Source organism: Balaenoptera borealis, assembly GCF_965194805.1.
Source record: "Balaenoptera borealis genome assembly, chromosome: 20".
Lineage (NCBI taxonomy): Eukaryota > Metazoa > Chordata > Mammalia > Artiodactyla > Balaenopteridae > Balaenoptera > Balaenoptera borealis.
In genome coordinates, this window is record NC_138879.1 from 10,861,532 (window position 1) to 10,876,796 (window position 15,265).

Below are 15,265 nucleotides of genomic sequence, written 5' to 3' on the forward strand. Positions count from 1 at the left end.
GGCAGGGGCACCCCTGGCCTGCAGAGAAGTGGTGACAAAGCTCTCTGTCGTCTCAGCCAAGGCCAGGTGGGTGGAGGATGAGACAGACCCTGCAGACACGAGACCCCCAGGGGTGCAGACATTACGGAGGGCAGCACATGCACCCTCCTCCCCTCTCAGGCAAAAGGACAGAAAGGTACATACACAACCACAGAAAACCAGCTCGCAATCCCACAGGCCCTGTGTTAGGGCTGAGCCCTCCACCCACCAGCACGGTCCAGGAGAACCAGGACAGGCCCCAGCCCCCTTGCCCACCTCCCTGTAATCCCTGGGGCGTGTTCCCTGTAGTAGGCTCCAGGGCATGGAGATGAGAGAAGCTGATGCCTGAATTCTTCCTTTAAATCCCACCCTTAACAAGGTCAAATTCATTTTCTTTGCCTCCGTAAAAAGGTCACAAATGCAAGGCTTCAGCTTTTCCTGAAATCAGAGCCCTGGCAGCCAAGTCTCAATAAAACACTGTGTGTTTCCAGGTGCTGGGGCCGGTCTTGGGGCCCCCGGTCACTGGGGTTCACGGGCACTTTCCTACTACCTCTCCACCTTGGAGGCAAGCAGCTCCTCCCCGCTGCAGGCCCAGCGCCCGTCCCCTTCAGATGCCTGATGGACCCCTGGGCCTGCAGCCAGGCTCCCCAGACCAGGGCCTGCTGTGCCACTGGCCAGCCCTCTGGCCCTCCTTGCTCTTCTGTGGGAGCCCTCTTCACCCAGCACTGGAACCTGCCACATTCTGGCCTAACAAACCTCACCGGACCTTTTCCTTAGAGGCGCCGTAGAGCGTATGTTTGTTGTCAATATGATTTTATTTACTTTGCAGTGGAATCCATGAGAGCCAGAAGCACAGTGGGGGCTGTGGCCCCAGGGGTCAGGGTGGCCAGTCCCAAGCCTGGGGCATGGCCTGACCAGTGGGCGATTGTATTTAAAAAAGAAAACAAAATGAAATACAGAGAACGAATCCCTAGCCACGGACATCAGTAATCTCTTGGTAATGGTGGGAATTTCATTAAACTTTCCCTTAAACAACAGAAACCCTGCCCTCTGACTAACACAAGGTGCTGGAAAGAAGATGACCAAGTGACTTGATCTCTGAACTTGAAATGTACTTTCCTACCTCGAAATTCAGCACAATGTGTTTAACGGCCAGATGCCTGCAGGCTGTTTGCATGCCCACCCTGCCCCCAAGAGGCCCAGGGACACCCCTCTCCAGTCTCTACAGCCTGACCCAGGAGGCCACAGCCCCCCGCTTGAGTGGGTTTCACAGCCGTGGGGGTCCGAGGCCTGGACCTCATCCCTGATGCAGAGCTGGGCACACGGCACACAGACACATCTCTTGGGGTCACCAAGGTCATGGCTTATGGTTGGTTTTCCTCATGGCAGGAGTGGGGTGGCACAGGGTGAATTTCATAGAAGAGGCACAGAGAGGTCCCCCTTAGTCGGGGACATGCAGCAAAGTGGACGTGTAGAAGGGAGCAGGTTTGCTGACTCTCAAAGCAGGGCGAGCTCTCGGGTTGGGAGCATGCCGCCTTTCCGCCAAGGCTGCAAGGCCAAGGTCAGTGGTCTCTTCCCTGAGTGGCAGGTGAAGCCCCTGGGGCTGGTACACCATCTTCATGACACCTTCACCTGGAGAGTCCCCACGGCAGTCCTGTGAGGTGGGCTGGGAGGGCAGCGCCGTTCTCATTCTACAGATGACGGAACCGAGGCTCAGAGGGCAGGAAGGTCACGTACCTGGGAAGGGTCAGAGGCAGGACAAGAACCAGGTTCCTGACCCCTAGGTAAGCGTCTTCCTTCCGTGCAGCACCGTGCAGCCTCTGTGGGGGAGCCCTGTCCTTGAGCTTCACAGCTTTGGGGGCAGTTCCCTCTGAGCCAAGGACCGGCAGGGACAGAATGCTTTCACTTCGAGGGACAGCCTTGCAGCCTGGCTTAGAAACCCAGGGCTAATCAGATCCTGGGCCATCTGGTTCCCCAGGGTCTCCAGAGGAAGCGCCCGGCCTCAGGCCAGACCCGCAGGCTCCTTCCCTTTGCTATGGGTTTGTGGCACAGCTTGCAGGCCGGTCTAGGGCTGCACCTCTGCACGTGTGTGTGGGGTTTCCCAGGGAAACTCCTCCCCCTTCCTCTGAGGCAGGGCAGCCTCTGGGGGCCTCTGCTGGGCAGACAAGCTGGAAGAGGCTTCCTTCTCTCGGCCGGGTGAACCCAGGTGCTCCTGCCACCCTCCAGCCTCCCGGCATGGGGGAGGGGAGGCCAAACAGAGGATGGAAGCTTCCGCAGGTGCAGGGCACAGCCATGAGCAGATTCCCACCACCCTGGGGGCTGCCCTCCTCCCAGCTACTTCTACCAAACAAGAAGCAGACAAGAGAGCTCAGAGGGACCTCACAAAAAACCGAGGGGAGAGCCACAGAGGTCCCCCACTGTGGTCCACAGATCTTGCCCTATTTCCTACATCCACCCATCAAAGGTCAGAGCTGGGTGACCTCTGCCAGCCACTGCCCTCGTTTCAGGACCAGCATCTTCATCCTGTCCAGCTGTCTGCCCCCAGCACGATTTTATGGAAAACTCAAAGGTCCTGGATTCAAAAATCTCTGTCCTGCCTGACACTTAGCCAATCAGGACAACACGGCGCTGCTCGCTGATGGCATCCAGACCAAGGCCACCAAAGGAACTGCCCTCTGGACTGCAGACCCTCCTCCTCTGCAGAGATGGGCTGGAGACCCCTCCCAGCCTGCCTATGCCTACCCCTCTAATTGGCTCAAGAACTCCAATTCCCTTGACTTGTGAGTTCCAAGTCTCCCCTGCTGGGACTTAAGTCAGAACCTTCTGGAATAGCACACTGTTCCCCTCTGCACTTAACTAGACCCTGACCCCACTATATCCCCACCTTCCCCACACCCAGCTTCATCCTGCCATCATCCCCCTTCCCTGAGAGGGTGAACCCCCACTGGGCTGGTGAGTCCCTGCCCCACTGCCCTCTCTGTGCCAGCACATGCACATCAAAGGTGCCCTCTCCTCCCAGAGGCCCCGACGACATCACGTAACGTCAGCACAGACATTAGCGGCGGGGAAACTTTTAAGTATGCGTGCACACGCACCCCAGCCAATAACATTAAGTGTCATTTTTAAAAAATGGGTTAAATAAGCAGTATCACCGAGGATGGCCGTGCTGGGCTGATTATCCTGTATTTGCACGTTCTGGCGGTGGGAAGGCTAAAAGTCTAATGACTGAATTATCACCCTAATGCCTTTTGCTGGCTGGGAATAATCCTGGGGCAACAGCTGCCGCAGGGTTTTTGGCTGGTTTCCTCTAATTGCATCCAGATTAAGGGAGCCATGCAGGGGCGGGCCTTCTCCATCCCTCCGGAGCAGCGGGACCTCGCAGAGCCCACACACCCAGGTCTTCAGCTTTCGAAGTCCTGGCTGCTCCAAGAGGCCCAGATCTCACTGGACCTCACCCAGCCCATAGGGTGAGAGGTGGGAGGGTCATGGGGAGCCGTGGGGGTGAGGGGCTGTGGGAGCTGGGAGGTTCAGAATGAGTGCTTTCCACCCAGGACCCTCCAAAGTGAGGGAGCCTGGGACCCCTCTCCCTCCACCCCACACACAGCAGCCCAAAGGCACAAGGTACTGTAAAATGCATGGACGTTCTTCTGCTACAGAGGATGAGGGGGGAGCACTCTTTCTCCTCTTAGGCATCTCCTGCCCCTTCAGGGGAAGTCACGCCCCTGGTAGAAGGTGAGTTCCAAAACAGTGTTATCTGGATCAGGACTTTGTTGTGGTGCTGGTAGACTCTTCCAGCCCCGTACCAGCCGCCCAGTTCCTCACCCCCTCCCTGAATCCCCAGCCCCTTGCCATGTCACTTCTCTTACTGCAGGGGAGGGTCCATTTCCCCATCCCTAGATGCTGAGTCTGGCCATGTGACTTGCTTTGGCCATTGGGGTGGCAGCAGGGGTGGCATCTGTCAATGCTTGGGAAGGTACCTGTACACTTCTGATTCTGCACCTTTGCCTTGGCCAGGACTGGCTTGCGGGAAGGATGCAAGAGGCACAGAGCAGAGCCAAGTCTGACCTCTACACACTTCTACATGTGTGAGCACCCCCCTGGGACTTAACAGCTCCAGGCATGGGAGCAAGCCCAACCCAGACCAGAAATGCCCAGCTTGAGCTGCTGCCCCACAGACTCATGTGCTAGGTAAGTGTGTGCTATCTGAGGCCACCATGTTTGGGGGCTATTTGTTATGTAGCATTACTGTGGCAATGGGTAACTGTTATGCCTGCTCATGGGGATGTGGTCTCTAGAGGAGGGTCAACATAGTGCCTGGGTAACTCAAGCCATTTCCATAATGGATCAGGAGCCATCCTCCGGATGGAAAGGCAATCTTCTTTCCGCAGAAGCAGAGCAGAAGTCTACCCCCATCCAGCCTGGACCTTGCTGCTGGACTATAATGGTCAGTACCCTAAGATCTGGGCACTGATGGAGCTCCAGGATGGTGTCTCCAAAAGGCTCTTGGACAGAGGGGCCAGGAACTTGGAAGTACCAGTGTCAGTCTCCTGCCTGCTGGAGGACTTGGGCTCATGGAGAAGAGAGAAGCTGAGAAGGGAGGAGGCTGATAACTTCCTCTTTCCTGTTGATAAACATCTTTTTAAAGTGGCGCCATCCAGCAGCGTCAACTCTCAGTGAGAAAAGCTGAGAGCAGGAAGAAGCCTTAGTCGGGCTGTGTCTCCACGATGACTCTCAGCACGTCAAGGATTTTTCTCCCCAGAAGAATGTGCAGGAGGATTCAAGGAACGATTCCAGGCTCCTTGCTCCTGCCAGTTCAAGAGGCGGCTTCCTGTGCAATTGGCTCCACCACTTTACACTGGCTGGGAGCCCTCCCATGCCCTTATCTGTCCTTCTCTAAATCCCAGAAGGAGCTACTGATGAGAATCTTTGGGAGCAGGGAGAGCTTGCTGGGAAGACCTGGTTCCCACACAGAAAGCAGAGGTGCCCTGAGTGATGGCTACTGTACTGTGGCCACTCTTGCGTCCAACCACCTGAGAAGCTGACTTACAGAAGACTGGCATTCATGGCAGAATGCAGGCCCTGCAGGGAAGTGGGAGTCTTTCTAGCACTTTCAGGTGCCTTTGTTTTGGTTGGTCAGTTAATATAATAACCTTCCCTCAAACATTGCAGATTCCCTTCAGAGGATTTTGTGTGCACACACGCACACCTCAACCCATCCAGACCCCAGTTGGTTGCAGTATTTGGTGAGGTTGGCCTTAAACAATGCCAAATGCAGACATTCCCCAACACAGGGAGAGGAATCCAACACTTCAACAGCCTGTGCTCAGGCTCACGGGCAGCAGATTCCTTCACATGCCAAGAGGACAGGATGTTGAAATGGACAGTGTGAAAGCCCCCAGCCCCCTGCTCTTACACCTCTTTACCCTGAAATCAGTGGGGCTTTTTTTGGGGGGGGGATGGGGGGCAGATGTCTTCACATCAGCTTTGCAGCTGCAGCTGGAGAAGCTGTGGAGGATGTTTGGTTCTTTCAGATAATGAAGCCTGATGAGGCGGGTGTGTCCGGCTTGCAAAGATGTCTCTGGGCCTGGACAGGACCCCCTTGTTCTGCACTCCCCGGCACTGGTGGGTGCACAAGACCTCTCCTTCTGTCTCTGCCTTTCCCAATGCCTGGCAATACCCTTCGGTGGCTGATGAAGCTGGAGGAATTCCTGGGACGTGTCGAGATCCATCAAAGGCAGGCAACACGAGAACCCAGCCAGCCTGCGTCTCCAGGTGGGATGGCCGTGCATTCTAGTCCCGCTTTTTTGGGAGGTGACTTTTCTCTGGGCAGCTGGCGGGTTTCACTTCTGTCACTTCTGGACTCCGCTTTTGTCCTTAATATGAAAAGTTTCCCTTCATGCCGCCCAAGGGCATTTTCCTTCCGTTTCTACCATCCCATCCCCTCCAAGCCTATCCCCACCCCCTCCCCCATGCTTGGGACCTGGCTGAGGTTCCCTCACCCCTCATCTAGCACAGGGAGCCCAACCTATCTGCGGAAACCGAAGCCTTCGCGGGGCGTCTTTGGGCCCTTCCTGCCTTCTCTGGGGGGCTTGGGCGAAGGCGTCTCCACAGTGCCCCCATAGGGGCAGCTCTCAGACCCCGGGTGCTGGCCTGTGCACTCCACGGCGGGCATGTAACCACTGTCCCACATGCCAGTCCCACACAGCTTGCACAGGTCATGCAGGCTGCAGGGGATCCGTGGCAGGAGGCGAAACTGATAGAGCAAACTCCTTGCCTGCAAACAGAGAGGACAGGCAGTGACGAGGGGGTTGGGGGACAGCCAGTGGCCCAAGAGCAAGGGCAGCAATAGCCAGCGCCCAAGGGCTCACCCTGTGCCAGGTCAGGGCGAGGACTCTGCCTGCCCCGTCCCTTTCCACACCATGATCCAGCTGAGGGACGGGACTCACATGGTTCCCGGAGCAGTGCTCCCATGTGGCTTGACACAAGGAAGGCTCCCCCAACGGCCTTCATATGGAGGGTGAACAGGGCAGGCAAAAGCGGCACAGGGCCCACCCTGCCCCTCCCTGGCTCGGCCTGGCCCCACGGCTCCACCTCTCCGCCCTGCAGGGTCTGTTTCCACCACCCCCTTCCTACCCACCCCACCCTGACCCCAGGCCCTCCTCACTGCCCCCCCAGGAGACACCAGAGAGCTTTAAGAAGCAGTCTCCAGCAGGAGCCTGGGAAGCGGGGAGGTGGCAAAGGCCCCCTTTATTCCACTAACTTTGGATGAAAAGTGGCCACCTCCCCTCCCTAAGCCTCCTGCTCAGTTTTCCTGGCTCTGGGCTAGGAGTGAGGTACCCCAGGTGGAGGACCTGTCTATCAAACCGGGTAATCTGTTCAGTCCATGAGGAGAGAGACCTCTTTTGCCAGGGCCTGATGGGAACCCTGAGCAGCTGCCAGACATGCTGACCACTGGGCCTTGGTCAGGAGCTCCCAGGGTGGCTGGAGTGTGGGGGCGGGGCTCTGGAAGTGAAGGGGTGGGGCTCTGTGTGTGGGCAGGGCTCTGCAGATGTGGAGGGCGGGGCTTGTGGGGGGGCTGCATGCGGGCGGAGCTCTGGAAGTGAAGGGGTGGGGCTCTGTATATGGGAGGGCGGGCCTGCATGTAGGGGCCACACTCACCTTCCTGAGAACAAGCTCCCCATTCATGTGCATGGCCAGGTTTCCAAAGTGCAGAAGCATCTGGTCGGTGGCCAGCTGCTGCTCAATGACGTCATCCCCGTAGATGGCCACAATGGCCACACAGATGAAAAGGTGGAAGTAATCCGTCTTGGGGGGAAGAGAGTGGGTTCAGATAAGGCCCCTGACCCAGCCCCAGGCCCTGCCTGCAGGTAGAGGCCAAGTGCAGAGGTGCGGGGTAAGGGCTCCGGGGTGAGGTCGTCTGGGTTCATGCGGCCCTGGGCAAGCCCAGTAGCCTCCTTCATCCTCAGTTTCCCCACCTGCAAACGGCCAGTGTGAGCACCTCCATCCAAAGGCTGCTGTGACACACAAAGGGGCGATGTTGCCGCTGGCCACCCGCGGGCTGCTGTTACCCTTCGGGGAGCCCTCCGGGAGGCTTTCCAGCACAGGGGCAAAGAACACGCCCCTCTGAAGGCTGGCCCGTGCCCATTCTGGGGTTTTGAGAGACGGTGCGTCAGAACACGCTCCAGTGGGTCACGGAACACGCCAGTGAGAAAGAACTTTCTGGCAGCCACCCACTGCTCATTGTTCTCCTGCCTCCAGGCCAAACGTCCCAACTCATGCCCCAGAGACGACTCTTAGGTTTGTTGATAAGAAAGTGGGGAGAAGAGCCTCAGAGCAGAGCACGGCAGATCCCGATGGTCCCCATGGAGCTCCCTACGATGAGCCCACTATCTTTAACCAGCTTTACAGAGCCCATCGAGGACTCCGCTGTCTTCCTTGGAGGCTGCCTCATATGACTACCCAGCAAGGAAGGCCTGGCCCACAGCAGGAAGCCGGCACTGGGTCCTGACGGGGGTACATCCTGTGCGCGCTCCGGCCCGGACACTTTGAGGGCACACCGCCTTTGAGTCACACTTGCTCCCGGGGGCAGAGGAAGGACAAGGACCACCAGGAAGCCTGTGTTTAGTCTCCTGACGTCGGCCACCCAGCCAGACAGAACTTTGTTCCTTTGCAAACAGGGTCGGGAGGAGCCCTGGATGCGGGCAGAAGTTATGGGCAGCAAACACCCCACACCCCACCCACTCTGAAGAGACCATTCCCAGGTTGCCCAGCCCCTTCCTCTGAATTAATCCGGAATGGTCTTGCTGCGGCTCAGAACGATCCTTCTGCAGCTATTTGAACTGTGGCCAGGGTTGGCGGTGGGTTGGGGGTGGGGGTGGGGACGGAGGAAGGTGCATGTCTACCTCCTCTCAGAGAGGACTCTGGGGCAGAAAACGTGGGGCACATTCTAAATGGGGCTGGATGGCAGTACGGGACTAATCCCAGTTCACTGGACAAGGCCCAGGGCAGCCCAGCCCCTGGGGGCAAACTAGAAGTATCATAAATGAATGAAATAGAGCCTTTCTCACTCTGGGGACACTTTAAAAGTTAAAGCAGCTGGTCGTGACCACCCCCCTCTCCACGAGCTCACTCTAATGAATTAGCCTACGCCCACTACAATCATCCTACCCACCCCCTTCCAATCTCCTGCCACTAATTTGATCAAGTGGTGGGGCCAAATGTGGCTAAATTTAGCCTGAGAAATGGCCCCATTTGTTGGGTAATGCTCTGAGTTCACTTGTAACATTAGCCTAAATGTGATGTCACGAGGGTGGCAAACTTGCTGCTGGAAAAACATGCAATGAGGCTTTGCAAAGTGGACACAATTTTTTTTTTTTTTTTAAATGTGATCCAGTGTTTTGGACCATGCTTGCCAATGCTTCCTTGATTCCACCCTGCAGTACACGTCGAGCACGCTAATCCACGCAGGAAACGCAGCCCAGACCTGGGCCGGGGTGGGAGCAGGGGCAGGAGGTGGGTGAGGATGGATGAATACAGACAGCCTGTGGCAGCAGCAGCACATTTCTTCAGACTCACTTCTATCAGACGTAATCCTTCTTTGACGTTAGTAAGGAGCGGAAACGCTGATGCACGTTTCCGAGGGCTGGCGGGCGTGCCCACGTATCAGCAAGGTTTGTCTAATCCAAGCTGCTCCAGCTGCCGCAGGGAGGATGGAGCCTGCTCTTGCAGAAAGGGTCCTGGCCACCTCCCGGATGCGTCAATACTATTTTTTTTTAAGCCTGATGGATTCAGAGAGACTTGCCTATCCTTTCACGTCGCCAGCTTGTTGCTAATTTGGGCATTAAAGCTGTGTGACAGGGCCAGTTCGACGCTCTCAGGGGAATTTGTTGAGGAGACACTGATAACGGTGGACGGCAAGTGGAAATCACATCCCTGGGTGGGGACAGTGGGCCAGGCCCGGGCTCTCAGAGGGGCTGACGGGGAAGCAAGATCTCGGGCCCTTTCCCTGAGCCGTCCCGAGGGGGCAGGCGGGCGGGCACCGGCTCCAGCACGTGGGCACTGGCGTCCTGCTCGGCCCCGCAATGTCTTTCACGCTGATTGGTTGTGACAGGAGCGTGCTCAGCCCCGGAACGTGGTAATGAGCGCAGTCAGTGGGCAATTTGCATCGATTTCAGTTACTTGGGAGGCGAATTGCAGGTCTGAGGCTAGCCACGTGGGACTGGAAGACAGTCGCCGTGTGAGGGGCTGACTGTGGCTTGCGGGGGGTCAGGGATGGTGGAGGGGGACCCCAGAGGAGGTGCACGGTTACGTGGGCACCCCGCCCTCCTTTTAGGCTGGGTGCAGGACGGCGACCGTCGCTCTGGAGCCGCTGTCCCAGCCCCCAGCCCTGGGCACCGCACCTGGCTCACCTGGTAGTGGGCCCAGCAGGCCTCCCAGATCCGCAGTGCCTCAGCCTCGGGAAACTCCCGCTTGAAGCACAGCAGCAGCCAGCGGTGGCAGAAGAGCATTTGCAGGCCGTCCTCGCCCAGCGAGACCAGGTGCTGGTAGAAGCGCAGGTGCGTCAGCCGCAGCAGCTCCCGCAGGTACAGCTGGGGGCGAGGCCGAGAAGAGTTAGCCCCCCGGCCCTGAGCACGCCTGCCTGCCTGGCCCAGGAAGCCCACTCCCACCAAGGCCCTTCCTCGGTCCACCCCTCCCCCCGCCCCGCCAAAGCCTGTGTGCCATGCGTGAGGTCTCTACCTGCTACGTGTCACTGAACCCACTTATTTTGTTCTGTCGCTGGAAGTCTGACTCACACCTGTCTTTGTCAGTTTAGCCCAGATTTCAGACTGTTTTGGAGGCTGTGGCGTGGCCCAGGGCAAGGCAGAGCATAGCACCCTGATGTGGACCAGGAGGCTAGTGGCAGGTCCGAGGCTAGGAAGACCCCCAGGCCTCAGGCGCCATATGGAGCTGTTTCTGACGTCCCCTCCTTTCTGGGATGTCGAGCAGATCATCCATTGACAACACCCCCTCCCCCACACCCACTCAACCACCTTCCGCTCTGATCACCAAGATCCATCATCTTCCAGAGCTGATTTAGAGCAGAGAGGGGGCGTTTCTGAACCCCAAGAGGCTCAGTTCCTGCACTTAAGGTCACCACCCAGTGATGTGGGATAAGATCGAGGCTATTTCTGGCAACGTCCTGCTTGGGCTGCTGACTTCACCAGCACCGTTGTAAAATCAATCTCCGGCAGCTAACGAGTCACGGGGCCATGTGCTTCGGAGCCCATCAGGGGTGAATCGCATCAGAGCCTGTAATTGCCTCCGCAGGTACCGTGGAAACCTGACATCACAGGGCCGATGCAGAGAGCACAGAGTGGGCAGGCTCGGCTGGAGTGGGCAGGCTCGGCTGGAGTGGGCAGGCTCGGCTGGAGTGGGCAGGCTCCGCTGAGATCCCAGCCAGATCCTGGGGTGGGGGCTTGGTGACTCACAGGCCCCTTCCCACACAAGCGACCCATTGTTCCTACTTGAGACAGCCGCTGGGATGGCACGGGAACTGATTCTGAGGATCCTTCCCGACTGGCCAGTTTTTCCACTCAGTGGCCCACAGCAGGGTCAAGTCCACGCATGCAGCTGACCCCCTCCCTCCCTCACGGATGCCCCCCACCCCCGCTCTGGTGCCCCTCACCTTCCAATCCCCACCTGCCTGCTCCTATTTCCCCCTCGTCCAATCCCCTGCTGTGTTCTGCTCTCCCATCCATAGTCTTCAAGGGCTTCCTAATGGCTAGTCGACGGGACACGCTCCTTGGCCTGGCATTTGAGGCCCTCCATTCAGCTCGACCCTCATTGCATGTGGGCCACCAACCTGACCGGGGCACCCAGTGTCACTGCCCAGAGAGCTCTGCTCAGCCAAGTCTCGGCAGGCCTGGCAGTGTCCAGGGCCAGACCCCATGTGCCGTGGGGTCGGCCTAGTCCAAGGAGACATTGGGACACCTGTCTTGGTTCCCATCTCTATCACCAGAGCTCTTTCTGTATCACTCCCTGGCACCCAGCATCCTCTCCTCACACTGTCAGCTTGCAGACCAAGAATCTCTTGCAGACTGGGGACCTGAGAACATCTCCCAGTGCCAGCAGCACCCGGCAGGTGCTCGGAGTGCACAGATGCTAGGTAAGGAAAGAGTGCGCACTCCTGGCCCTGCCTTACCCAGCTTTGCCTCCTCACTCCCAATTTTCAGTGCTGCCTGGTCTGTGTAGGTTAGGGGAGGCCATGAAGGGAGGGGTGCCGGCTGGGCACAGCAAGCCTGCTGCCCTCGAGGTACGGTTGTGACGACTACCCAGTGGGCCTCGAGGTGGTTTCAGGAGCCCCTCCCATTCCCAGCCCCAGAACCCTGGCTATGTTGGACCCCTGCAGGGGGCCCAGATGCACCTGAGGAACCATTTTACAAAGCACAGGGTCAAGTGTGATAGGGATCCCCCCTTCTTTGTCTCCCAGGGAGCCTGGGTTGGGATGCCACATGCAGGGAGGTGGGAAGCCACAAGGGGAGGGCCCTGCACAGTCCAGACTCTGGACCTGCAGGAGTGTGAGGTGGGGATGGCAACACATGTCCTGGGACCTGGGAACAGCATGCGTCCCTCCTGGGGGAGCTGGCCCTATCCCAGAGGCCCAGGGCTAAGCCCCCCATAGTCCATCGGCAAGGCTGACCCTGGCTTTTCTGCTGCTTGCTGACCCACAGCAGCCAAGCCATACACGTCTGAGAGCCTCACCAGCTGTTTCTCCATGTCCTCATCCCGAGGAGAGCTGACAAAGATCGTGTTCTGCATCAAACCCACAAAGCACCAGAAGGTGTCTGACTCGTCCAGGACCTCGGCCAGGATGGGGGCCACCAGGTCCGACATGCCCTGGGAGTAGCCGATGGCTGGGTTGTACACCGCATAGTTCAGCAGGATCCTCCTGGAGACGCAGTGCAGAGAGCAGGGAGGTCAGTAGAGGGTGTGTTGTGCAGGCCAGTAGAACCCCAGGCTGGAGACACTGGGCTGTCCGGGCCCCCATCTTTCACCTTGATCTCAGAGGAAGGAGGGCAGCTCTGGGACCGTCTCCAGAGCCTGGGGAAAGGTAATGGCCTGCAATTAGCCACTCACCAGCCCAGCCCCTCGAGAGCAGGGCAAGGAGGAATGTGGGTCTGATTTTCTTAATTGTCAACTGCCTGTGACAAAGGGAGGGCTGGCCAGGAACGTTTCCATGGGCTGCTAATTTTGTGCAATTATTTGCCAGGAGGTAGCAGAACGTCAAAGATGCCAGCCTCAGCCCTGTGTGGCTTTATCATCCGGAAGACCACCCAATGGGAGACAGAGACACTCAGGGGGAGGCTGGCCCACGGCTGGTGTGAGACAAGCAAGGTTAGGCTTGGTGGATGCCCAGCGGGTGGGGCCTACAGGCCTTCCCTGGGTCTCTAGGACAATAAGAGACCCACTGACATTGCCTAAAATAGCTAACGACCCTCTGATTCTGGGGCATTGAACCTGGAGGAAAGACCCCTGACCCCTGCAGAAGCTGCTGCTGGTCCACTTCCCAGAGGGTCAGCTGAGGCCTGAGGGGTGAGGTGGCAGATGGGAGTGAAACCGAGGGGGGAGGAACCATGCTGGCCCGGGGGCGGGGGGTACCTCATGCTCTCCACATTGGGATTGCCTTCTCCTCGGAAGAACTGGTTGCTTCGATCTGTCCGTACCACGTCCTTGTCCACGGTGAACTGCACGTTCCTCCAGAACGCTCTGTGCTCTTCAGGGGTCATGGAGAGCCTGGCATGGAGCAGAGCGCCCGCGGGGGGCGGTCAGCCAGCGGCACATACGCTCTCGGCTGGCGCGGGCGTCCCGCCCAGCCCTGCTCCCAGATGGGAACCGGGGCCGCTGGCAAACCCTCCGGCTCCCACTGACCTGGGGTGGGGGCGTGCACAAGGCTTTCCAAACATTAACTCGGCCTCACGGGTCCCAAACAGAGAGCTGACCGCAGCCGCGGGATCAGCGAGGCCCAAACAGACCTCAGCAGTCCCAGCGCCCCCCAAACACCCCCGCCACCCCGGCGTTCTGCGGGAGGATGTCAGCGCCTCGTTAAGTACGTTGAAAAAGAATTCTAAAATCTTGACATGCGAGCTAAAGAGAGCCAGTCCCGGGGCCGGGCGCTGGGGTAATAACTGCACTTATCCAGCCCCATCGCTCACGGTCCTGGGAGACCCATTTTTCAAGGAAACTATGGGTCACGGAACATATTATCAATGCTGAATTGCACCTCAAATTGCCTTTCCAAATGGCATTTCCCTCCGCGGCGCGGGGGTGGGTTTCCCTCCGCGGCGCTGGGGTGGGTTTCTCTCCGCGGCGCTGGGGTGGGTTTCGTTTCCCTCCGCGGTTCGAGGGGGCCCCGGCCGGTCGCCGCGGTCACCTTTTCTGCTGGATCTCGGTGTATTCCTTTCTCTTCTGCAGCCGCAGCGCCTCCCTCTCCTCCGACGTCGACTCGTGGCTGTAATAACGCAGCAGGAAGGGCCAGACCTCCCCCCGGATTGACACATCAATGCCGCCGAAGAAAATGGCCTGGAGGAAGCGGCAAAAGTTGGGGAGGGGCCAAAGCAGGGCCGCTCAAAGGACCCCCAAATCCCCGGAGATCTGTGTTTTGGTGGCTTTGCTGCGCCTTCTTGACAACTGATGCCTTGATTCAGATCGCTGCAATTTGCACATGTTTGGAAGGGGAAAGTGCCGGCCCCCCATTCCCATACAGGACACAAACCAGGCTCATTTCAATGTCAATGCCCCCCCTGGTGCGGCACTCAGATTAACCTGTCGTTCTCACGTCAGGGCCTAATCCCGGTTTTGGAATCGCGGCGCGGGCTGCGAGCTCTGCTATACAGGCTGACGCGGGGTCCTCCAAACCCGCTCCGGAGGTTGCTTTTTCATCGCAGCGGCTTTGATTGCTCTATCGGGCGCGTTCACACAGCCAGCTCTGGCACCAGCGGACGCACCCCCCGGAGGCGGCCCGTGGGCACGGCCCCGACCCCTGGTCCTGAATCGGGCCCCGCGGGCACATCGGGCCTCACCTTGCGGAGCTTGTACTCCTCCTCCACCTGGCCCAGCGCGTTCAGGTGGCGGAGCCAGGCCGCGACGTCCAGCCGTCGGTACATGCTCTCCTCGGGGTGCGTCTCGGAAGACGGCAGTTTGGGGCGTCGGATGGAGAACTGCATGCACGTCTTTTCGTCGGCGACCTGCTGGACGGGAGGACAGTTGGGGATCAGTGTCCCAGCCGCTTCGCTTTCGAAGCCAGCCGCGCTCTTCGCGGGATGTAAGCCTTCCTCTCTCTCTTCCGAAAGGAGGGAGCCGCCTCTCCCCCGCATACAAACCCCTAAATGGCAAGTGTAATTAGACACAATTCAAATGAAAATACCGTCCTCTTACCATGGTCCCCCCTCGCGCTCCCGGCTCCCGGCCCACTCCCATCGACCGCCGCCCCCCACTCTCCCTCCAGCCCCGCCGCAAAGACGGAATTAATGCCTCGGACGGCCAACTTCCCTCTGCCGGGAGGGCCTGCAATAAATTACATGTGATTGGCCACATACAAAGGGATGGCTGTTCTGCGAGCGGGGAGCCCGCCTGTCAGGTTGTCTCCACGGGCAGTCACGGATCCAGGGCAAAACTGCAGCTGACATTTAATTCAAAAATCAAAGGTTGTTCAATGTAGGGGGAAAAAAAAGCCATGCTACTGTAATAAGGGAAGCCAGCAGGAGGCTCT

General features: G+C 58.4%; 1 protein-coding gene across 4 annotated transcripts in view; it reads right to left on the bottom strand.

Moving 5' to 3' along the window:
* Nucleotides 1-814: 814 nt before the first annotated feature.
* TBC1D16 (TBC1 domain family member 16) overlaps nucleotides 815-15,265 on the bottom strand; it is an 83,672-nt gene continuing 69,221 nt past the window's right edge. For 2 of the 4 annotated variants that reach the window (XM_082372810.1, XM_082372811.1), the window contains exons 6-12: nucleotides 14,577-14,744; nucleotides 13,928-14,076; nucleotides 13,156-13,290; nucleotides 12,259-12,445; nucleotides 9,927-10,106; nucleotides 7,177-7,323; nucleotides 815-6,292 (exon numbers count right to left, since the gene is read on the bottom strand). In XM_082372810.1, coding sequence (XP_082228936.1) covers nucleotides 6,044-6,292; nucleotides 7,177-7,323; nucleotides 9,927-10,106; nucleotides 12,259-12,445; nucleotides 13,156-13,290; nucleotides 13,928-14,076; nucleotides 14,577-14,744 — 1,215 coding nt within the window. In that variant the 3' untranslated portion in view covers nucleotides 815-6,043. The remainder of the gene's footprint in view (nucleotides 6,293-7,176; nucleotides 7,324-9,926; nucleotides 10,107-12,258; nucleotides 12,446-13,155; nucleotides 13,291-13,927; nucleotides 14,077-14,576; nucleotides 14,745-15,265) is intronic. The other 2 variants (XM_082372812.1, XM_082372813.1) reach the window with 2 other exon arrangements.